Raw genomic sequence first — 24,158 nt, 5'->3', positions numbered from 1 at the left:
CAGAGTACAAGAATTGTAAACTGAGAGAGTAAATTGTCAGAGCTGCAAATCCCGAGATGCTTCTGAAAACCACATATATTATTATAGGCTGTATGGTGCCAGTGACATTAGGCTCTAGCTTAAAAGATAATTTAGAAGCATTGCAAGTCAGTCCTGAGAACATTTTAAGTAATGTCTGGTGGTGGTCTGGTACTCGGGGAAGTTAGGAGAGATTTGTTATTTGACGCATTGTCACTGTGTGATATACATACAGATGCTTCCCAGTTGAAGTCATGTATTGTAATATTCACTTGTGTGTTGATTCAGTGACAGATTTTCCACTTGTAATGATATAAAACACGTTAAATTACGTTGATGTACGGTAACAGAGTGTCTGGGTGGAGAGACTTGGTAGTATGTGGTGATGTATGTAGCAGTAGAGTTAGTCCGTGGTAATTGAAGTTTAGGCATCACTGGCTTATTGATAAACATTACAGATTATTTTAGTTTGGAGTACCATAATTTTTCTTATGGTTTTTAAATAAAACTCCTTTATCTCTTAATAGTATGTGTTATAATCCTGTCTCTCAGAAATCATGTATGTAACAAATGGAAAAATCTTTGGTGTCTGGCATCGAAGTTAATTAAATTGAAAAAAATCACTTTAATTAGCAGTCTTGTGTTCGGTTAAAAATAAGTAACTATATATTAATCATTTTTTTATTGAGGAGGTTTGTAGGATTTTCTGGCAATGATAAAACACTTTTATATAAGTAATGTATGTGTCACTCACTAAATTAGAGTGGAATGAAACACTGTCTATGTCAATGATTTTGTCAAGTGGTTTCAATCAAAATTTGGGAAAATTCTTTCCGTTGGTTATGTATGTTAATAGCTAATGAGCGGGGTAAAATGTGTACACACACACACACACACACACACACACACACACACACACACACGTATATATTTCCTTTTAGAAGCCAAAAAGATAAATCAAAATATCTAGTAGGTACTTTGAAATTAGTTCCAGAAAACATTTTTAGAAATATTAGGCTTGTCTAGCACAACTTTGGGGCTCTTAATCAAATGAACTATTTTTAGAGAAAGGATATATTAAACATTTCATAACTAATTTAGTTACTTCCCATGCAAAAACAAATTTGTTCACACCTGTACAAAAATAATAATAGAATAGGATGTTCTCTTTTCTATATCACCTTGAGTCCTCACAAACCTCTATTGTTAACAGTTTGAACCCTCATGATTTTAAAAACCATGAACAGTTGTTTTGGGAACTGGGCAAAGGGAGTCCTGTCTTCAAGATGTTTGGAGTGGGGTCTGTGTTCAAATGCTGATCCTCCTACAGAGCAGCAGTGGGGGTTGGGACAATCCGTACATTTCTGGGCTTTGGATTCGTTGACTACAAGGCCCTTAAATGGTAGTTCCCCTCCAGGCTTCAATCAGGCCTCTCTTTGTCTCTCTGTCTCTGTATCTCTGTATCTCTGTCTTTCTCTCCCTCTCTGCACCCCGTTTCATCCTAGAAGATCTGGCCTAGGAATACATATATCATGCATACTTCCTCTTGCAAAAAAAAAAAATGGGATTTTGTATTTTAGTGAGCCACCATGCATGCATGCATCATTGAACAATGAACTCTTGTCTGAGGAGAATATTTCCCCACTCTCCCTAAGCACTTCCCTCCCGACTGTAAAAGGTCAACCCATAACAGACGCCCCAGGAATCTTCCTGGAATTTAGATGGGCTCTGCTGGGTTTCACTTTGCACCTATTAATAATTTAGTACTGGGATAAAAATAAAAACAAAGGCTCTCATCTTACAGTGTGAGAACATGGCTCATGTGTGCTAAGCCATGCAGGTGAGATGCAGAGGGAAGCCCTGTGGAGCAGCCTGTCTGAAGAGGTTTCTCATGTGGGTTGGGGTGACTGCCTCCTGTAGCACTATAGCTCAAGATTAAAGGGAATTAGTGTAATTGCTCTTTAGGAGGAAATGTATTTTCACTTTTCAATGGGAGCTGTATAAGCTTTAATTATCTAATCTAAACACAGCCGCTTTCTCCCGGCAGCTTTCTTTGGTGGCCGCCATAGGCAACATTCAAACTCAATGGCCTGCTTGAGCTTGAGAAAACACTGCTTTATCACTGGCTCTATTACATAACCCACCCAGCAGGGTACAGTACAGTTACATTGTAGCACTAGTTACTGCCAAGAACCCTTGAAGGGAGGAGTCGTTTAAATGGATTTTTAAAGTGATTTGAGCTGCAGCTGGACTCACGATTCTCACCGTTCTCCTGTCCTCAGCCGTCCTTTTGAAGGCATTTTTATCTTGGGTGGTGTTTGTACTTCAGACTCAGTTCACTTTGCCGGGTGTGTGCCTTGGTTGACCTCCTCTGTGTTTGCCAACGGGATATGGGAATTTGCTCTTGAGGTTAGGTGTGCTTGTGTGGGGGGATGCACACGCATTTGTGTGTATGTGCACATGCATGTGAGGCCAGATGACAACCTCAGGTGTCATACGCTGCTGCTGCTGTTCTGTCTGGACAGGCTGGCTGGCTAGTAAGTCCCAGGGACCCACTTGCCTATCCCTGCCTCCTCAGGACTGGGATTGTAACACACAGCAGCATACCCGGCTTATTTTTATATTTATTTATTTATTTATTTATTTATTCTGAGGGGTTCTAGGGATTGAACTCAGGTTGTCATGCTTGCAAAGTGAACACTTTAATGACTGAGCCGTCTTCCCAGCTACTAGATGTCCTGTTTTTTTTTCCTTTGTCTATTAAATTACTTTTCTTTAGAGAATTCACAAGGCCTACTAGTTTTGAAATCATTAGCAAGTGAAGGCATGCTATGTATTTCTGGCAGAAAGACTTAGCGTTCAAAGGCGCTTGGAGGGGAGAAAACCCGGGATTGCTTGCCTGCTTTGTAACTGAACGCACAGGATCTTGGTGTTGGGACAGAAGAAGGACATAATGCCATTGGTTCTAGGTAGAGAGGCTTTTAAGACTTAAGTTAGATTGAAACTACAGGTGAGAAGGAATAATGCCCTTTCTCCAGAAATCACATCTTCAATGATGCTCCGAATAAAACCTAACACACCCTGTAGCGTTCAGTCCTTGTCCTGTTCTGACATTCCACCTTGTCTCCCTCTCTGCTTCCTGCTGCCCATCCACACTGAACACAAGCTCTGTCCTAGGCCAACACCTTTGCCCTGTCCTTCCGATGACGGCCTCCCTGCTGCTTGCTGTCTGTCTGCTCTATCCATGAGCTTTGTCCCAAGTCCCTCACCTGCCCTTCTCATGCTTCTCCCTATCCCAAAGTCACCAGAACATTCTCAGAGACTCCCCTGACTGTTAATTATCGTCTCTGTGCCACAATAATGTAAATTCTATAAAGGGTGGTACCAGTACTCTACACAGAATCTGATAGGTGCTGTCTAGGCAATATGTTACCAAATAGAAATTGTTTATGGTTTTAAAGATTCCTTCTTGTTGGTTTATATATTATGAGTTTATCAATATGTCTCTGGCATCAGGAACCAGTGTGTTTCCCAGCATTCACTTTCATAAGTTTCATTATGATTTCACCAAGCCTGTAGAGAGCCACACTAGCTTTTCTTGGGACAGAGATGTCACTTGACATCCATGGGAAAAGCGCTCACTGTGAGTTCAGTGTCATAATCAGGCGCCGAGTTACTTCCTGGCCGTCTATGAAGGGAAAGGAAGCCACTGTTGGTGTCTGGTAAGGAGACCAATGACAGGGGTACCCCTCGGTGTCTGTTCAGTGGGATTTGTGAACCCTAGCTGGCTTCTTCAAGGACCTGCCCCCATCTCTAAACACCCATCCATTTGTAAGCCCAAGGTGGCTGCTCAGCTTCAAGCTGAACGGGGATGTTGGCAACTTGGTTGGCTGTCCAAAGAACAACAGCCCAGGCATGGAGACATATACCTGTAATCTTAGCATTGGGAATGCAGAGCCGGGAGGTCCACAGTGAGTTTGAGACCAGCTTGGTCTGCCTAGTGAGGACAAGCCACAGAGCTACAGATTGAAACCCCGTCTCAAAAAACAACATAAAACCAAAGAACAAAAGAACCAAAATAAAAACCTGAAACACGTAAGAGAGCAACAGTTTCCCCAAGTGAAGGAAGCAAAATGCAGATTTGTTGAGTAGTTAGTTTTGTGTAGTGTTCTAAATGTCATTCATTGTTTGTCTGTCATAGGTTATCTACTTAAAGAAGACACCAGAAGAAGCCTACAGAGCGCTCCTGTCTGGCTCAAACCCCCCTTACCTTCCATTCAGGTACAACTGCTGTGGGGACTTGGGCTTCATTTGGCTTGGCCATTCCTTAGAGTAGGGGTACGGGGCCTTGTAACTGTCCTACCACTGTGACCATGATGCTGTCCGACATGAAATGAGAATTTTTTTCCCTCTTCTAAGTTCTAAAGATAGTTCTTATTTTTATTTTTAGGCTCCTCCCTCCAACTAGAAAGAAAAAAAAACATGGCTTTTTCTGTATTTTGACAATGTATTTAAAGTGCAGAGATCCTGATTGATGAGCTAATTAGATTTCAGTAATTACATCACAGGTTTATCCATTCTTTCACCCCATGAGCACTGGCTGAGCTCTGTCCGCCTGGTAGGACTACTGATACATGCTAGGCCCACAAATTACCTCCAGGGACCACAGGCTTCATTTGGGTCAGATCTAAGAGCCTTTGTTTGTTATATTCATTGTCAGGAAAGTTCTCTCTCATTTCAGCGTTGGAAAAGAGTATTGTGTTAGTGTGTGTTGGGAGATGGAAAGCGTCCTCAGTCTGCCTCATTGCTGTGTAATGTACAGGAGTGCATTTAACTGCTCTCTTCCAGTCCGAGCTGTAGGTCATTTCATATCCTTTTCATTGTGGCTTTTTCATTCACATTATCTCAGGTTTGTTTTAAGAAACTAAAAATGCTCTAGAGAGTTTTATTGCGTTATTGTCAGACATCAAGAAATTATAGTCATCTCCTGAAAGCTACTCATTATATGAAGAGGATATTTAGAGTGCAGAGGCACTTGTTCCTTGGTTTAGGCCCTTGTGTCTTTCTAGAATTTTGACCTTGTCTGTAACCCAGCTTGTGTTTTTCTAACTCAGAAAGTTGTGTTTACACTAAACTGTACCTCTGCGTCCAGCCTCTTTGCACACCACGTGTGTAAAGTAGAAAGCACACAGTGTGGTGCATTCGGAAGTTAGTGAGGTGTTCAGGTGAAAGAATACTGTTGCTCTTCCGGGGTTGGCCTAAAGAAGTCGTTTCCCCCCAAATGCTAGGATGTGAGTTGTTTCTAGTTAGAGACTGCCTGAGGCCAGGGAATGTTATCACAGACCTCTGAACACCAGTTCTGGTACCCACTGTGGCCTCGGCCTCATTATCATCGGGGTTGTGTCATTCACAAGGCCTTTTACTCCTTTTATTTTATGTTATACTTTTGTCTTCATTGTCCAGATGGTTTTCAATTGTTGCTATTATATAACTGCTGTTAGCAGTTATCCATTTAAAGATTTCTTTTTAAAAATTACGTGTGTGGGGGTATGTGCATAGTGTGTGTGGGTATGTGCACAGTGTGTGTGGGTATGTGCACAGTGTGTGTGGGTATGTGCACAGTGTGTGTGGGTATGTGCACAGTGTGTGTGGGTATGTGCACAGTGTGTGTGGGTATGTGCACAGTGTGTGTGGGTATGTGCACAGTGTGTGTGGGTATGTGTACAGTGTGTGTGGGTATGTGCACAGTGTGTGTGGGTATGTGCATAGTGTGTGTGGGTATGTGTATAGTGTGTGTGGGTATGTGCATAGTGTGTGTGGGTATGTGCACAGTGTGTGTGAGTATGTGCATAGTGTGTGAGGGTATGTGCATAGTGTTTGAAGGTATATGCATAGTGTGTGTGGGTATGTGTATAGTGTGTGTGGGTATGTGCATAGTGTGTGTGGGTATGTGCACAGTGTGTGTGGGTATGTGCACAGTGTGTGTGGGTATGTGCATAGTGTGTGTGGGTGTGTGCATAGTATGTGTGGGTATGTGCATAGTGTGTGTATGTGCATAGTGTGTGTGGGTGTGTGAATAGTGTGTGTGGGTATGTGCACGTGAGTGCCAGTGCCAATGCTAGTGGTGGCTGGGACATTGGATTCCCTGGGGGCTGGAGATACAGATGGTTGTGAACCATTTGATATGGGAGTTGGAAATTGAACTTGGGTCCTCTCTAGAGCACTATGCGCTATAAAATGCTGAGCCAGCTTTCCATCCCCCCTCCCAGAAGCCCCAGTTATCCATTTAAATGTACTTTTTTATTGTTTGTATTTTTTCTAAAAAAGACTATTTTGATAGCTCGTGGAAGTTGTGCTTGTCATAGTTGCCTGTGCTCTTCTCTGAAATGTCCGAGTTGCCATACATATTAGTGATTTTCTGCTGCTGTGATAAAACACCATGATAAAGGTGATTTAGAGAAGGAAGGGCGGATTTGACCTTCCGGTCCCAGAGGGATAGCAGTCCGTGATGGCGGTGTGCAGGCAGCAGGCTGCAGGCAGCAGGCAGCAGGCAGCAGGCAGCAGGCTGCAGGCAGCAGGCAGCAGGCAGCAGGCTGCAGGCAGCAGGCAGCAGGCAGCAGGCTGCAGGCAGCAGGCAGCAGGCAGCAGGCAGCAGGCAGCAGGCAGCAGGCAGCAGGCAGCAGGCAGCAGGCAGTAGGCAGCAGGCAGACAATGCAGCTAGAAGAGCAGAGGGCTCACATCTTAAACCTCAGGCACAGGCAGAGACTGCCGAATGGGCCTGGCCAGTGGCTTTTAAACATCAGAGCTCATCCCCAGTGGCATACTTCCTCCAGCTAACTACACCACCTAAAGCTGTCCAAACAGTGCATCCAGCCAGGGGCTAAGTATTTCCAATGCCCAAGCCTATAGAGGCTATTTCTCATTCAAACCATCATACTGTATATTCTCACTGTTCCTAATAGAAGAGTTTTATGGCTACTGTGAATTTAAATAATGCTCTTCCTCAAAACTCATTCATTTAGCCAACATTTGCTTGAGCAGGCCGTTCTATGAAGCCCTTTATTCCCCCCAGAAGGTTGACAGGCCTCTTGCCTGTAGTTCTCTAGTATATTCTATGCATCATAGTGGTGAACACACCATGAACTCAAACGTCTTATACTTATTCGTTTGCGAAGATGACTTCTCTTGAGAATGGAAATTGACATGTTTTCCTATTTGTGTCCCAAGAGAAAACAATATATTAATGTATTGCTTTTTCCCATGCCAATCACTGTGGGAGTCTTAGGGATCTTAAGACAGTTAGGACTGGTTACCAGCTTTGGAGCAACTCAATATAGCTTATATAAATGAATGGCTATAGGAAATAATGCTAATGTCCTATTAGAGTTCCTGTGGGAGGACTGAGGACAAAGATTTGATGGGGGAAAACTGGGGTCCAAGAGCCCAGGGGCTGATTTTTAGGTACTTTTAAATTCATATGTCACAGGTTTTCAAAAATTATGCTATGTTTGGTATCAGTACATTATTATAATAAAATAATTGATCTGTTTCTTTTTCTATTTGAAGTTATAGTTCAACTTTATAATTATAGCGTTCTGCAAACCTGACTGACATTTCCCTAAAGGGCTGGGGCAGATAGCTCAGTTGTTAAAGTGCTTGCAGTATAAGCATGAGGAACGGAGTTTGGTCCCCAGAACCTGCATGAAAAGGCCAGCTCTGGTGGCCTAGATTCACAGTCCTAGCACTAGGGAGGCAGAGGCAGGTGAGTCCCTAGGCAGCTTTGCCTAATCGGTGAGCCCTAACTCAGTGAGAGACCCTGTTTCAACTTACCAAGATGGACGGCCCCTGAAACGGGTTCAGCATGCACCTTCATGTGCACGTGCATGCACACAACACACACACAACACACACACACACACACACACACACACACACACACACACACACACACACGCCCACAGTGCGCTCACACAGGAACACACAGACACGGGAGCTCACACAAAGTCACTGAAAATGAGACAGATTCAGAAGAACGACCTGTGCGTCTTTACCACTTCTCGCCCGACTCAAGCATATTTGACTTTGGTGTTGGTTGGTCATCTCTGGTGCACTCTGCCTCTTCAGAAGCGTCACTGGTTGCTTTACTGCTCAGAATCATTCTTAGGGTGCTCTCCTGAATGTTAAGGTATTTGTGTCGAAAATCGTTCTTTCACTTGTTCTAAGAATGGCCAATGTGTTTATCGAGAGCGAGTGTGGCCGAAAACTAGAGGAAAGGATATTTTAGTTCTTTGAGTCTGTGTGTCCTCAGGGCCAGCTTGGCAGCTGGCCTTTGCGGGAACAAGGGACCTTCAGTTCTGGAGGCAGAGCCAGCGGAGTTTGACTTGGCAAGCCTGGATGAGTCTTGTTGCGGCTTCTCCGTTTCAGAATGCCCCAAGCTGAGTCTACGCTCTCGGTCAAGCATTTGATAAAGTCAGATGATTTGCTTCTTGTCTAAAGACTCACAAGCCCCCCCCCCCCCGCCCTTAGTGAGTTGTTTTTGTGGTTAGCCAATGTTAGTGGTTTTTCAAATCTGCACTTCTAGAGACTTCATAAAAAAGCAATTGTGAAAGCTCCATGTTTACAAAACATGAAATATTGACCAAATTGCGTATTCTTCTTTGAGATTTATGTGTGTGTGCGCGCGCGTGCGCGCATGTGTGCGCATGTGCTGTGTGTGTGTGTGTGTGCGCGCACATGTGCTCTGTGTGTGTGTGTTTGTATTCATATGTGTGCAGGTACACACAAGTGGAGGTGTCATTCGTCAGGTGCTGTCCACCATTTCTTTGAGACAGGGTTTCTCACTGGCCCGAAACATATCAAGCAGGCTAAATGTGCTGGCTGATGAGCCCCAGGAGTCCACCCGTCTCTGTCTCCCCAGTACTGTGATTATAAGCATATCTGGGAGGCGGTGGAGAGGAGAAGCCATAATCAGAATATAGTGTATGAAAAATTTTCTTTTCAATAACAAAAGAAAGATCATGAATAGAAAAAAAAATCTTCAAAGTCTCACCCAAACCATTCTAAAACACCACCACCACTAGCAGCCAAAAAACAAACACAAACACCCCAAGCCTGCATATAGCATTGTATCTGGCGTTTTTAATGTGGGTCCTGATGCTCAGATGCAGGTCTTCATGTCTACAAGGCGAGCACTTGACCAGCTGAGCGGCTTCCTTGGGTCTTTGGATTTTTTAAAAATCAGCTTGATAAGGCTTTTTATTTTATTTTTGTTTGTTGGCGATGATTCCTAAATGTGCCAAAGTCTATTTGAGTTCCAGGAGAGCCAGGGCTGCACAGAGAAACCCTGTCTTGAAAAGTCAAACCAACCAACCAACCAACCAAAGAAAGAAAGAAGGAAAGAAAAATTAAGGGGAATAAAATCACTCAGAAAAAATAAGACCCAGGGACTTAGCTTCTTTCTTTCTTTCTTTCTTTCTTTCTTTCTTTCTTTCTTTCTTTCTTTCTTTCTTTCTTTCTTTCTTTCTTTCTTTCTTTCTTTCTTTTCTGTTTTTCAAGACAGGGTTTCTCTGTTTAGTCCTTGCTATCCTGGAACTCACTTTGTAGACCAGGCTGGCCTTGAACTCAGAGATCAGCCTGCCTCTGCCTCACCGCCTGGCCCAGAGACTTAGTTTTTTTACTTTTTAAAAAATAATTTATTTATTTTTATTTTATGTACATTGGTGTTTTGCTTGCATGTATGTCTGTGTGAGGGGGTCAGGTGCCCTGGAACTAGAGTTACAGACAGTTGTGAGCTGTCATGTGGGTGCTGGGAAGTGAACCCAGGTTCTCTGGAAGAGCAGCCAGTGCTCTTAACCGCTTAGTCATCTCTCCAGCCCGCAGGGACTTAGTTTTAAAGACATATCCAAGAAGCCTCGTGTGTGTGTGTGTGTGTGTGTGTGTGTGTGTGTGTGTGTGTGTGTGTGTGTGTGTTGGTGTGTTTTGTTTTTGAGAGTTCTTTTCTGGGTAGGTCCGGAAATACAATTTGTATGCCATGGCTCCCCCTTCCCATTACCCCCTTCTGGCCTCCCCTCTCCCCTCCTGCCCTAAGCCCTCACCTCCAAGCTTGCAGAAGAAGCTTGAGTCTCTAGCTGTGGGTCAGTGTTTCCCAGGCACGCTTACTCCAATTTGTCTGTACTTCAGAAGCTTTAAGAAGTTATCGACACCTGGGTTCCACTACCGGAAGTTCTGATGCAATTGGCCCCAGTTGGGATCTGGGTATTGGCTTTTGAATGCTTTCTGTGTGACCCCTAATGTGTGAACTTGTGGCCGCTTAAAGAGAAACGCTCTCCGATGATGCGTGGAATGATGCCCAAGTGAAATGATCCAAGTTTAGCACTTCTCTCTTGGGAATTTGTAAAGCATATTCCTATATAAAAGATTTGATTGACGTTGAATAGTGAAGCAATCTGTTTAACCCACCATTTTCCAAAGTACAGTTTCCCTCCTGATTAACACGAGGCAGAACTACTCTTCTACATTCTAAGGCAGCTTTCCTGATCCACATCTCGGTGGAACAAAATGATCTCTTGGGATCAGAATAATTTGCTATGGTTTGTAGAACTGTTTTTGTGCTGTTTCCTGAGAGTCTGGGAAATAAAAGTGGCCTTTCAAATAGTGACATTTTCATACAATATGAACAGGAATATCCAAGCTTTCTCCCAGAGCAGCCTGAGACCAGTCTTCCTTACCAGGACTCACAAACCTCCCACTGACAACCCTTTAATGACACTTACTTTGCAAATGGACTCCTAGTGTTTGTGTTAAGGGAGGTGTTTGTTGTGTTTGTGGATGACCCTTAGTGATGACTTGGTTGCTGAGCTATGGGGCTGCACCTTAATGGGAAATCTCCAAAGCAATTATTGTAGATCTTCTGGGCATGCCAGAACCTGCCGTTCTTTTAACAAAGGCTCAAAAGGGTCAGCCACTTAGAACTTGGCACAAGGATACTTTCCTCTAAAGCAAAGTAAACATAGGTCGGTAGATGTTGGATGTGATTATAAAACATATCTGTTCACATTAACCATACCAGATACCTTCTAGCTCTGCTATGGCATTACGATTTTTGTCAAGGTTTGTTTAGTCATTAACTTTTTACTTGACAGGGTAACAGCTCCTTACCACATGTATATTTTTCTCTTGAGTTTCCAAAATGTGGAAACGAAAATGTGTTTTGTGATGTTTTTGCTGTTTGCTTGCTTATTGCTTGTTTTTGAGACAATTTAGCTCTGGCTGTCCTGGAACTAGCTCTGTAGACCAGGCTGGCCTCAAACTCACAGAGATCCTCTCGCCTCTGCCTCCAGAGTGCTGGGATTAAAAGCTCGTGCTGCTACACTTGGCTAAAATGTTCTTTTGATTTTCTACTTGGTGGTCTTGGGGATCTGTCCAAGGACTTCATGGAGCTTTCATAAACTGTTGATTTTGGTGCTTAGCACTGGAGAAGAATCCAGTGAGGTTTGGGAACATCTGGCTTCTCCCGTCCAGCCTGCTTAGTCTGTTCTGAACAGCTATGCTGTGTTTTCTGGAGCTTGGGCATCTGTGAAAAGTAGATTCTTACCAGGTTTTTCTTCTTAATAAAATGGCAGTTGAACACCACCTACAGAATCTGAGGCCAGAAAGGGCTTTGTGACCCCTTAAATGCACAGGGAGGTGAGGTCCATCTCTCTCTCTCTTAAATCATAAAAAAAAAGATCATATGGTAGTGATTTGTGTTGTGAAATTTGGTTCAGACTATTTTTTTTTGTATTGTTCCTACTTTTGTGGCTCCAGATTACCGGTACCAATCTTTCTGTAGTGGGGTCAGTGGCAAACTTCTGTGTTCTCTCTGTGTCTAGCAGCCTCAGCTGATAAGATGGGATGGGAGAGGACTGCAACCACTTACCTTTATGACAGTTTCCCGTTCTTTTTATTTTTAAGGAAAAGTTGTGGGCTGGTGAGATGGCTCAGTGGGTAAAGAATTTATTGTGCAAGGAGGAGGACCAGAGTTACGATCCCCAGAACCCGTGTGTGTGTGTGTGTGTGTGTGTGTGTGTGTGTGTGTGTGTGTGTGTTTATAACCCCAGTACTGGGGGTGCAGGAGTGGAGGGTGGAGATGGATAGATTCCAGAGCTTGCTGTCAGTCAGTATCGGCAAATCTAGGTTTAGAGAGATGCAGTCTCAAAAAATAAATTATGGGGCTGGAGAGTTTGCTCAGTGGTTAAGGGCATTTGTAGTTCTTGCAGAGGACCTGGGTTTGATTCCCAGCACCCACCCACATGGTGGTTCACATCTATGCATAATTCCAGTTCCACGATATCCAATGCTCTCTTCTGACCTCTGACGGCACCAGGTGCACACATGCACAGAAATACTTGCAAGCAAAACACTCATAAAATAAAACAAACAAATCACTAAAGAATTAGTTGTAGGGAGCTGGAGAGATGGCTCAGCAGTTAACAGCACTTGCTGCACTTGCTGAGGACCCTGGTTCAATTCTCAGCTTCCTCGTGCTCATAGCCATCCATAACTCCAGTTCTAGAGACCCAAAAGCCCTCTTCCGACTTCTGAGGGCACCGGGCATGCATGTGGTGCACACACATGCAGGCAAAATATTCCTACACATAAAAAATAAATAAAAATTAACAATAAAATAAGTTAGAGAGCAATAGGGAAAGACCCCCAAAATTGATACCGGGCCACCAAACATGTACACACACGTATACATACATACACACTAACACTGCACACACACGCACACGCACACGCACACATGCATGGAAAAATTGTATTGTTCAGTGGGTGTCAGTCAAAAGTTGATCAGAGACGGAGAGCAAAGCTCCGTGTCTGTCTTCCTGGGGCTATAGTTAGCTCTGTTCACACTCTGTCTTGCTGATTTTCTGTGACCTTTTCAGCCATGAATTAGAACCAAGTTCTCATCCATTTCTGTTTCTTTAGACGAGTGAAGTGATTTGTCTGAAGTCGGATGTTAAGTCTGAAAAGTAGGAGAAGACCCCATTTCACGCAGCTTTGGACCCCGCCCCCATAAGGCCGTTTGGCTTTGCTCTTTGGGGGGCAGCTTCGTTGTCTCCACAAAATTATTTCTATCTTGTTGGTCTGAAAGATACAAGCGGCCCACGCTGTCTTTCCCTGCAGTTCTCGCTCAGATGCAATCAGCTCGATCAGAGGTTGAAAGTTCTCAGAGATAATATGGTATTGCAGCATCATGTGAGATAGACGCAATAGTGTCTAGTTCTCGGGGATTATATAGTATAGGGTCATACACTATAGACCCGACAGTGTCTGGTCTAGGGCGGTACTGTCCGGTATGTGCTACTGAACACTTGAAATCTGTTAAGTCCAAGTTGAGATAGATCGCAGTTGGATTAAAGGGGTGGGCCCATGGGGTGGCTCAGGGCATGAAGGCACTTGCTGCTAAACCTGGTGACTTGTTAGATCCCTGGAGACCCACGTGGTGAAAGGAGAGAACCAGCTCTTGAAAGCTGTCCTCCGACTTCCATGTATGCACCATGGCACGTGTGCACACCTGTGCAAGAGATACACTCACATGTGAACACACCGAATTAAAAATATCTTTTTGAAAGAAGGGAAAATATAACAATATTGAATAGGTGCATAATATATTTGATTAAACAAAATTATTATTAAAATTAATTTGGTTATTTTTAACATAGTTATAAAATATAGTAATATATTTGCCTCTATTTTGTGACTGTCACTGTATTTCTATTGGATAGTAATGGTATAGGGTATAGTATGCTGTTTTGAGAAATAATATGTATATATAGCTTTGAAAGATCAGTGGTTTCCAGCAACGAGAGGGGTTCAAAAAATGTTGAGTGAACTCCTAGTGCACTCATGATTTATTCATTCATTTGCTCAACAACATGTTTAACATAGCTGTGTGTGTAACTCTGCACACTATTCTCTGGGCATACAGACAAAGGACACGCTTTCTGTTTTTAGGAAGCTCACAGTTTTGTGATTGAGAAGTGCTTAGAGAAGTTCTTAGAGGACCCTTGAGATCATTTCCAACCTACTGCTTTCCAAATATTTCCACAGTTCCTAACTACGTAATATACAGAGCCTTTGCAGAGACTCATGGGCTCAAAGCACATGTAGACGAGAGGCATCTGTTAGTATTTGTTAGTCTGTTTGCCATTGGTCCCTTTTATCCTTTAGTGGAGTCCCCACACTGGATGCCTTGTCTCCATTCTTCACTTGGAACAACGTTACTCCCAGACATGCTTTCTTAGGACTCAGTGTCTCATCTCATTGACCTTACACGGTTGCTTCACTCTGAGTGGTTTCTTAAATTCTTAGGTTACAAGAGGTGGTGTGTTGGCCAACTAGCTTTACAGAGTGTTTGCCCATGCTTGTGTGAGTGCAGTCATTTACAACAGATCTAGGCTTTCAAGATTTCTGACTATTTTACAATCAACTCTTAGGAGCCTTTATAAGACATGTCTGGGACCGGAGAGAATCAGGCCCTTTCGTCTACTGACCTAATTGTGGATAGTGGGCTAGTCTCCTTTAGTGTATTTTTTTTTCTACTTTCCTGCAAACTAAATTCTAAAAAGAAAACCGGAGGTTAAAACAGTCTCAGCTGTTCGTTGTATTCAGATGTCATTCATCTGGTACATTTTGTTTGTTTGTTTTTGTTTTGTTTAACAAATCTGTGTTGATGCTCCCAAGATCAGTGTGGACTTTGATAATCACTCAGTAGCAGCTCTGTGGCTCAAGTGACTGTTTAGCCAGAAGTCACTTGTAGAAAGAGTTGCCAGGATGGATGAAGTGTAGATGATGCTGAAGAGCGAGGCAGAGCTAACTTTGTCTTTGGATGTGTCTCCTCCAAGGTTGGTGGTGGCACTAGTCTTCTTTATCGAAGGCTAGAGACACATGACTGTCTTCAGCGGCGGACAGGGGACCTGGCAGTTAGAAATCTTGGGTCTTTAGGTTTTATCTTACCTCCTGAATAAAGAGCAGCTTTGTGCTCACCGGGTTAGCAGAGCAAAGATGTGGTCAGACTATCATGACAGAGACGGCTTAGGGCTGGAGTTTTTCTAGGTAGCCAGAGGTGTGTGCGTTTCCCCCTCCTTTGTGAGGTAAGTAGGAAAATGCAACACGTCCTCTTATTTCCCTCAATACATATTTGGTTCAATGAATGTGAATAAGAATAAAGAAACACATGCATGAACAAATGAATGATGAAACAAACCAGGAGTTAAGCAAAAGGCTGGGGCCTGTAGCTGCGAGAGTTGAAGTACTTTTGCATATTCTCACCCTGACTGAGCGCCTGCCTCAGATTTCTCTTTTGTTTCTCTAAAGCACACCTGTTTTAGCACACGTGACGAAGGGAGAGAAAACTACCTGGAACATCGCTGCTTTTGGTTGTGCCCATCAATAATCATTGTTAGAGGAGACAGAAGACAATGGCCATAAACAGGCAGGAAGGATTTGAAATTAACGCAAAGAAAATTGTTCTTGCTACCGAGAAATGAGGCCTTAGGCTGCTTGAGTTAACAAAAGGAATCCTAAAAGATTATAGATCATTTTCTTAATGAGCTCCCAAGCTTCTTTGTTTAATTCAAGCATGTAGTTAGAGACATTTATTTATTATCTATTTTGTACCAGCTGCTAAGGTGACATTGATGAACAATAAATGTATAGATCCAGGCTGGGCGGCGGCGGCGCACGCCTTTAATCCCAGCACTTGGGAGGAAGAGCCAGGTGGATCTCTGTGAGTTCGAGGCCAGCCTGGTCTACAAAGAGAGATCCAGGACAGGCACCAAAACTACACAGAGAAACCCTGTCTCGAAAAAAAAAAAAATTGTATAGATCCAATACTATTATAGATACAGAAGCTGAGAGTCAAAAGTCAAAATGAGCATACCAGGATACAATTTTAGGTTGTAATTACATCCCAGTGCAAGGGATGGAAGTCTAGAAGCCAGATCTAGCTCAAGGTAGGGTTGGAGACCTCCCTGCGAGCCATGATCTTTGAGCTGAGGTCAGAAGGTGTCCGGAGACACCCTAAGCAGGGGGAGAAGAGTCACAGACAGCAGCAAAGGCAGAGAGAGGTTCTGGGGAGGCCACACCTGGCCAGATGTGAACTGCCCAGGGAAGGCGGCTGTGGCTGGGCACACCATGAGGGACCAGGAGGAAGGAAGCTGAGATGCAGGTGAGGCCATCCACCAAGGGCCTATGGTCCTGTTGAGGATTTCAACTTTGCCCTGAGGACAGACAGACAGTCAGGAGGGAGGTGTGCTTTTAAGAAACACCCCAGCTTTAGAAGAAAACGGGCAAGAATGGGTAGAAATGGTCACATTACTGGAATTGGGAGTAGAGTGCTTTCTGGAGACCCTAAGAGGAAAAACAGGGCGCAAGTGGAAATGAGGGATGAGGGATGGTGGGAGGTATATATTTTTTTAACCTAGGATGCCAGAAGGCTAGATAATTGTTGCTAGTGATTTTGGTTTAGGATAAAAATTTAAGATCTCTCTCTGTCTCTCTCTCTTTCTGTCTCTCTCTTTTTTTTCTCTCTCTCTAAGCTGAAGCTATCCTTGAACTCACTGTGCTCATTCTGTAGCTAAGGATGACCTTGAATTTCAGGTGTTCTCTGCCATGCATAACTTTATTAAGTGCTTGGGATCCAATCCAGGGCTCGTGCATTTAGGCAAGAATTCTACCAACAGTGCTATATCCCTAGCCCAGAGGATTTTTTTCTTACATAGTGAATTTGAGGCACCTAAATGAAAAGATGGTTATGTTATTTACAAAAAATTTTTTAGGCAGAGTTGTTTTTTTTTTTTTTTTTTGAGACTAGATCTTGCTGTTTAGTCTAAGCGGGCCTCAAACTCACAGAAAACCTTCAGCCTTAGCTCCCAGGTACTGGGATTACAGGCACATGCCACGGCACCTGGCTGCTGTACTGTTTTAGAGTTCCTTGACGTTGTACTAGAGAGATGGATTGAGGGCCACTGCACAGACGTAATTTCTGTAGATGACTCTGAGTAGGATTGGTGTCCCCTCCACCTACAGTATCAGCACCAGTGGAGAGCTTTAGAAATGCAGGGCCTCAGGCCCTGTCTCAGATGTTCTGATTCAGAAACTCCACGTGGCCTATCTGCCTGTTTTTGAGGAGCCACCCAGGGAATACTGATGCACATTTAAAGTCTAGAGAGAGGGTCTGCAGTGACAAGAACTGGGGCCTGGATTGGCATGGCTGAGGTCTCCCTTTAGAGGATAACTTTGCAAGGGGGTTTGGGGAGTAATGATAGAGAAGTAAAATGAACACTCGGGGATCCTGAGAAGAGAGTATTTAAAGGAGAGGGTGACTTCTTGGTGAGATGATGCTTGCAGAATGTCCCGTGGATTTTGAGGAAGCAAGTAAATCCAGAGACACAAGGCAGATGAGTGGTTGCCAAGGGGCTGGGAGAGGAGGAGTGACTGCGGACGAATAGTTTCTTTTGGGTGTGGTAAGAACGTTCTGGACTGAATGGCAATGGGATTGTACTATGCTCACACTAAAAACCACTGGAAAGATAGACAGTCTTTAGCGATCTTATTTTTAAGAGATCAAGAGGTAGTTGAAGGACCATATGGAATCAAGCAAGTTTTGGATGCCTGGCTCTTTTTAAAAGATGATGGAGACCTGAAAATATTTCAATTTTGTTGGCAAGGAGGGCGATATGGAAAGAAAAGAGAGAATCCAAAGCCTTGAGTAATGGACTTCAGAGCAGGAAGGGACTTTTAAGCAGAGCCCGGGTGTTTTCCAAACTCCCGAAGTCTTTTTTGTTTTATAACACAGCTAAAAATCATTCTTGGCATGGACTTTTCCAGCTCCAGTCTGCAGGTCTCACTAGGCACCTGTTCTATTTGCAAACAGCTCCTACTGTGTCACTGTTCTGAGAGGTTGATGAATATCCACAGGGCAGGTTGGTTTCTTTAACGGGAAGTGACATTGCTCCTGTGGGGTCAAACCTTTCAACGTCTTCAGTGAATGTTCAAATCTCCTTTGAGTCAATTCTTTCAATCTCACCTCTAGAAGGACCCAGTGTGGCCACTTCTCCAGCCCTACCACGCCCCCTAACCACCTCCCCCCCCTCCCCCCCCCCGCTTCATTTTGGAAAAAGGAAGCCTTTAAAGAGAGTTGATGGGTCAGTGTTCTACCTTCACTGGCGCGCGCGCGTGTGCGTGTGTGTGTGTGTGTGTGTGTGTGTGTGTGTGTGTGTGTGTGTGCGCACGTGTGCATGTACGTGTGTCTGTGTGTTTACTTTGGCCATCACTTCCCTGTTTACTTTCCTGCAACGGGTGTCTGAGCCAGATGCCCACAATCAGCCCCTCCTCTCTCGAACAGTCTGGGGACAGGACTTGGGATCCTGTTCTGTTAGCTAGCAGTCTTGAGACTCTGTGCACTAATGCATCTAAGCCACCTGGCTGGCACAGTAGGCTCTCAGGGCTTGTCATCTGTCCCGGGCCAGGGGATAGACTTGATGTTTGCTTTCCTTGTTCTCTTTCAGTTTGCAAACCTGTTTTTTTTTTTTTAGCCTGCAATGATAGCATTGTGTACCAACCCCGTGCATGGCTTGGTAACTCTCCTCTCACCAAGTCGCCAGAGCTTGCTTGTCAGTCATCCGTAGTAGTGGGGCCATGAAAGCACAAGAGAATCTCAACACTCTCTTGCGGACGCTCAGGCAGCCTGGGCCAGGCGTCTCCTCCAGTACCTCATGTTTATGTCCTCGTCCAAGTGCATCTAGGGGTAGAGGTAGACTTGGGGTATAAGGACCTCCAAGTCTCTCTTTCTTTCTCTGCGTGTGTGAGTTACTGCTTGTGTGTGAGCATGTGTGTGGAGGCCAGAGGACAACCATGGGTGTCCTTCCCCAGGGACTATTCACTTTGTTGAGACAGAGACTCTCACTGGCCTGGAACGTGCAAGGGAGGTGGGGCTAGCTGGTCAGCAATCCCCGAGGACTCCAGCTCTCCTGGTCCCCATTTCTGTCTCCCTAGTGCTGGGATAAAAGTACACCACCATACCACACCAGGCTTAAAAAAAATGGATCCTAGGAGTCTAGTCCAGGTCCTCAAATTCACAAGGCAAACACTTTCTCACCTGGGCTGTCTCCCCAGCCCTTAGTCTTATTTTATTTTATGTTTTAAAACTTGAAACACTTAGAGCATCAGCTTTAAACCTAGATTTACCAAGAGAATTCAGAGTCAGTGAATCTGCTTGAGAACAACATTGTATTTTTGTTTCCACTCTCCTAATTGCTGAGATTAGATTCAATTGCAAATGTTGGAAGTTAGAGTAGAACCAGTGGGGTGACTGTCACAATAAAAATCACAGACAGACATGTCATTGTCACATTACTGCTGTATCTTAAGATATTATCTACACTTACACGAATCTGAGCATGGTGGGGGTGGCCAGAGAGCTTATTGGTGCCAGGCAAGCGCACTCACACTGCCACACCCGCTCACAGATTAAAAAACACTCATCAAGATATTACAAATTATGTTTTTATATTTTGGTTAGCTTTGTTTAAATTTAACTGAGTCCCCTTCCTGGTAATCCTGTACTTATCTTATATACCAAATAGTACTACATGGAAGAATGAGTTTGTAGACATTATCAGATCACTGGTCAAGGGGTTGCTAAGATGCTATCTTCAGATAAAACCCTCTTTTTCTAAAGAGACGGGTGTGTGCAAAGGAATCTACATTCCTCTAAAGTAGCAGGCCATCTCAGATCTCAGACCTTTTGAAGGTAGCTGGAAAGGGAACTGTTGTGTTTGGACCAGTGAATTTAGATGGCGTTTGAAAACAACACGAACAGAATCAATAAAGCCCCTGTTGAAGTCTGGTTAGGCCTTCCTATTCATATGGGCTAACACAGAAGTGTGAGGGCTTAGGAGACATTTCTGTTAAGCTGTGGTAAGTCACTGTTTTCACGTTATGCTATTGGATACTGAAGCTTTGGGGTAAAGCATTTGCTTTTTAACTCACAGCTTGGATGCCACAGGATCAAGCTCCCTTGGATAGCTGGTGATTTAACACTTGGCTTTATATTAATTATGTGTGAAAGGCAGGGTTCTCCTGGCACCCTCCCAGGATGCTGCCCTTGAGCCAACCTTGTTTGGGACATCTGTGTCAGGCCCAGTTCCTGACAGCCCTTTTCTTGGGTCAGCAGTGGGGCCCAGCGGGGCCCAGCGGAGAGACCGAGAAACTCAGGGTCAAGTTTCGTGCTGTGGACACCTTGGAAGTTCCAGGACCAGTTCTTGCTTAGCTGACCTGAACTTGATACTTTCGTTTTAGGTTGCCTGAAACAGACCCGTTAAGCTGCTCTACAAAACAGCCTGGAGCCCTCAATTTTCAGTACAATAGGTTTAAGTATTATTTTTAATTCGAAACATTGTTTTGGTCTGAACAGATGGCTCAGTGGCTAAGAACGTACATTGTTCTTGTAGAATACTCAAATTCAATTCCCAGCGCATGCCTCAGGTAGCTCACAACTGCCTATAATGTCAACATTAGAGGATGCCTCCGACTTTCTCAGGCACACACACACACACACACACACACACACACACACACACACGCGCGCGCGCGCACACACACACATCATAATAAATATTAAATAAATAATTTTGGCTTGGTTCCTAGTCTTTTGTTTTGTTTTTTTGAGGCAAGGTTTCTTTGTATAACCCTGACTGTCCTGGAACTCGCTCTGTAGACCAGGCTTGCCTCAAACTCACAGAGATCCACCTGCCTCTGCCTCCCGAGTGCTGGGATTAAAGGTGTGCACCAGCAACGCCTGGTGGTTCCCCGGTCCTTTTGAGAGCTCTTTATAGTGCATTCAGAGCTCTTATTGATTCTAGTAAACTGAGTGAATTGTTAGGAAGATCATTTTCTTTCTTCTTTCCAGTGGAGGGATGGCATATATGTATTTAAATAACTAGTAGGTTCTATTGAACCGCATATGTTGGCCCAGAGCTTTGTACCTTTTTAAAAAGGCTTGGATTCACTGGTTTCTGACAGGAGGTTGTTCCCCCGCCAGAATGCTTATATAGTCCTGCCTGCTTCACTTGATGAAACAGCCCTATTCATCGTTATTAAGAGTAGTCATGAACCAGGTGTCCTGAGACACACCCTGTGATCTCGGTTCTCGGGAAACAGAAACAGGAGGATTGCTACAAGTTTGAGGCCAGCCTGGTCTATGCAGTAATTCCTATATATATTCCTTGGAGTATATAACAAGAGTGTGTCACCCTTCTACTCCCCACAAAAGTAATAGTGGCTGTAATATTGAAGTGCTTCCACTGTGCCGGACACTAGACAGAGGACCTCACGTGATTTTTGTGACATCTGATAGCCAGTCCTGTGGGTGACAGCGACAGTCGTTATCTTCATTTCCTACACAGGGGTACCAAGCTTCCGGTCTGTCAAGGAACTCATTCAAGCCTATACCCATGGCATGCAGGGTGGAAATATGAATGAAGGCTTGGGCTCTTGATCTGCTGCCAAGTTCAGCCCGCACGCCCACCTGACTTAGTATTTATTATTTGAGAATCTGGATGCATGTTTCTAATGCCTCTTATTTGTGTTTGTAGGGACGCATCCTTTGGAAATTGCACTTACAACCTCACCATCCTTGACTGTTTACAAGGAATCAGAAAGGTAATGCTATCCCTCTTTCGCCAAAGCTGGGAAAGGAATAACTGTCAACACCCTTGCCTGTTGGAAGGATCTAGAGTCAGTAAGCAGAAGGCTTTTCACTTCCTGAATAATTGATTTGTAAAATACAGTCAGCCCTCAGTTTCTGTGCTTTTTTTTTTAATTGAAAGATTTATTTTTTTTTTATTCTTTGAAAAATTCATGCATGTATATAATGTACTTTCGTCATTTTTATAGCCCGTTAATCTCTTTCTCCCCCTACCTCAGTCCCGCTTTGGTTCTTTATTCACAAATGCAGCCAACCTCAGATTGAAAATATGTGGAAGTGGAGCACCCACTTGTGTGTTGACGGGGACAGGAAAGTGGAGGGCAGTGGGGGAGGGGTGGAAGGGAGAGACTACCCTTCCTCATTTAAGCCATTTGTACCCCGAGACAAATTGACTCTCCGGCTGCCGCTGTGACCGTGGCATGGCTCCATCACCCATTTGTCTTATTTTCAAGCTAGCTCTTAGTGGGAGGGGCGTGAGGTTATCTAAGCCATGCTGTCAGAGGTTGGCTGTGCGCCAGACCGAACTGAATCATAAAGTCTGGGGGTGGGACCCTGTGGCCTGCGTTTGAACGATACCTCCGGGTGACTGATGCACTGTGAAGTTGGTTAATTAAGCATAGTTATTTAATTATTTAGGGATCTAATGGAAAAGTTAAGCAACGTTTGGCACAGGTAACTTTGCAGCCCGAGAAGCTGTACAGGCTGTACTATGAATTCTGTAGAGGGCTCAGAGGACACAGCTACATGGTGAACAGACAGCTGGCATTTGCCAGTCAGAAATGTGGCTTTCCGTGACCTGTGCAGTCATGAATTTAGAAGCAGTATTCTAGCTCAAGTTTTTGTTTTCTGATGTAACATAAATGGACCCTCCCTGTTTTGAGAGAACCAGTGTAAATATGCCATCTGTTCAATGTGTCTGTTTATGACTTTACTATTTCATTCTTAAGCGATTTTACTTGAAAGAATTTTGTTCACGTGTTCCGAGTGTTTTGCCTGCACATAGGTTATTTGTATCACGTGCATGCAGTGCCTGTAGAGGTCAGGAGAGGGCGTTACAACCCATGCAACTAGAGCTACGGAGGATTGTGAGCTGCAATATGCACGCTGGAAACCCATCCTGGGTCCTATGCAAGAGCAACACATACTCTTAACTGCTAAGCCATCTCTCCAGCCCCTTAAATAATTTTAAACTCTCAAAAACTTTAAAGTCGTTAAAATAAAACAACAACAACAACCACCACCACCACCACCGTGGAAACATTCAACCCCGCTCTTACCAATAGTATAGCCCAAATGTCCATCCATGAAACAGTAGTCTAGAGCTTTATGGACAGGTTACCCAACATACAAGCCATTATTAAATCATTTAGGAAACACGCCTGAGGGAAGGGCGCATTTATGGTCCTGGCTATTATTATTTTGCCTCTCCTTCCATCTGATGGAGGCTGTTCCTTTTGTAGTGCTTATGGAATTCACACAGTTCCCTCTGGACCATCTCTGCTCCCTATTATGGGATCTGGCGTCTCAATATAGAAATTTATGACATCCTTCCTGCCCTACAGGAAAGGTGTGGCTTTATTCATTAATAAAGGCTTTTCTAAACATAGTCTTTTCTCATGTTGGGGTGTTCCCAAGTACAGATGGTGTTCTAAAGGGCTCTGATAGAGACACATGTGCCCATGTAGAACCCCTTGCTTAAGGTGGCACATGCAGGGCTATTTTTATGGTACTGAGTGCATCTCCTTGGGGAATGTATATGGAGCATGGTCATGTTTTTGCCTTTTAAGGGTGTTTTTCAGACTTTGATATATTGCCGTTACCATAACACCTTGTCCATGTGTTGTATAAACATGCAGGGAAAACACATAGTTTAAAGATAAAGGCAAAACAGTATATTGTTGAGTGTCCTCAGTAATTAATAGCGTGTATGGATGAACTAGTTAGTTATTTATTTTAACTTAATTAATTAATTAATTAATTAATATTATTTTTGAGATAGAGTCTGCCTCTCTATGTAGTCTTGGCTGGCCTGGAACTTGCTATATATATATACCAGGCTGGTCTTGAATTCACAGAGGATTAAATGCATTTCTACCATGCCCCACCTAATTTTTTTTCTTTTGCCTAATTAGCTTTTTGAAAGTTGAAGTAATAATAATTTATAGAATGTGTCCCATTTATTTTGTAGGAATTATTCAGCTGGTTATTGTTGCCAGAATTTAGTATATATAAGAAACATCAGGAGCTGGGCGGTAGTGGCACACACCTTTAATCCCAGCACTCAGGAGGCAGAGCCAGGCGGATCTTTGTGAGTTCGAGGCCAGCCTGGTCTACAGAGTGAGTTCCAGGACAGGCACCAAAACTACACAGAGAAACCCTGTCTCGA

General features: G+C 43.8%; 1 protein-coding gene across 3 annotated transcripts in view; it reads left to right on the top strand.

Annotated features, from left to right (window-relative positions):
- The window catches only part of Cdc14a (cell division cycle 14A), a 175,947-nt gene that overhangs the window by 65,096 nt on the left and 86,693 nt on the right, over nucleotides 1-24,158 (top strand). For all 3 annotated transcript variants that reach the window (XM_059266133.1, XM_059266134.1, XM_059266132.1), the window contains exons 5-6: nucleotides 4,220-4,299; nucleotides 21,660-21,726. In XM_059266133.1, coding sequence (XP_059122116.1) covers nucleotides 4,220-4,299; nucleotides 21,660-21,726 — 147 coding nt within the window. The remainder of the gene's footprint in view (nucleotides 1-4,219; nucleotides 4,300-21,659; nucleotides 21,727-24,158) is intronic.

This window comes from Peromyscus eremicus, chromosome 6 (genome assembly GCF_949786415.1).
Source record: "Peromyscus eremicus chromosome 6, PerEre_H2_v1, whole genome shotgun sequence".
NCBI classification, from domain to species: Eukaryota; Metazoa; Chordata; class Mammalia; order Rodentia; family Cricetidae; genus Peromyscus; species Peromyscus eremicus.
Note: the sequence above shows the minus strand (reverse complement) of the source record. Positions and strands in the feature narration are given on the sequence as shown.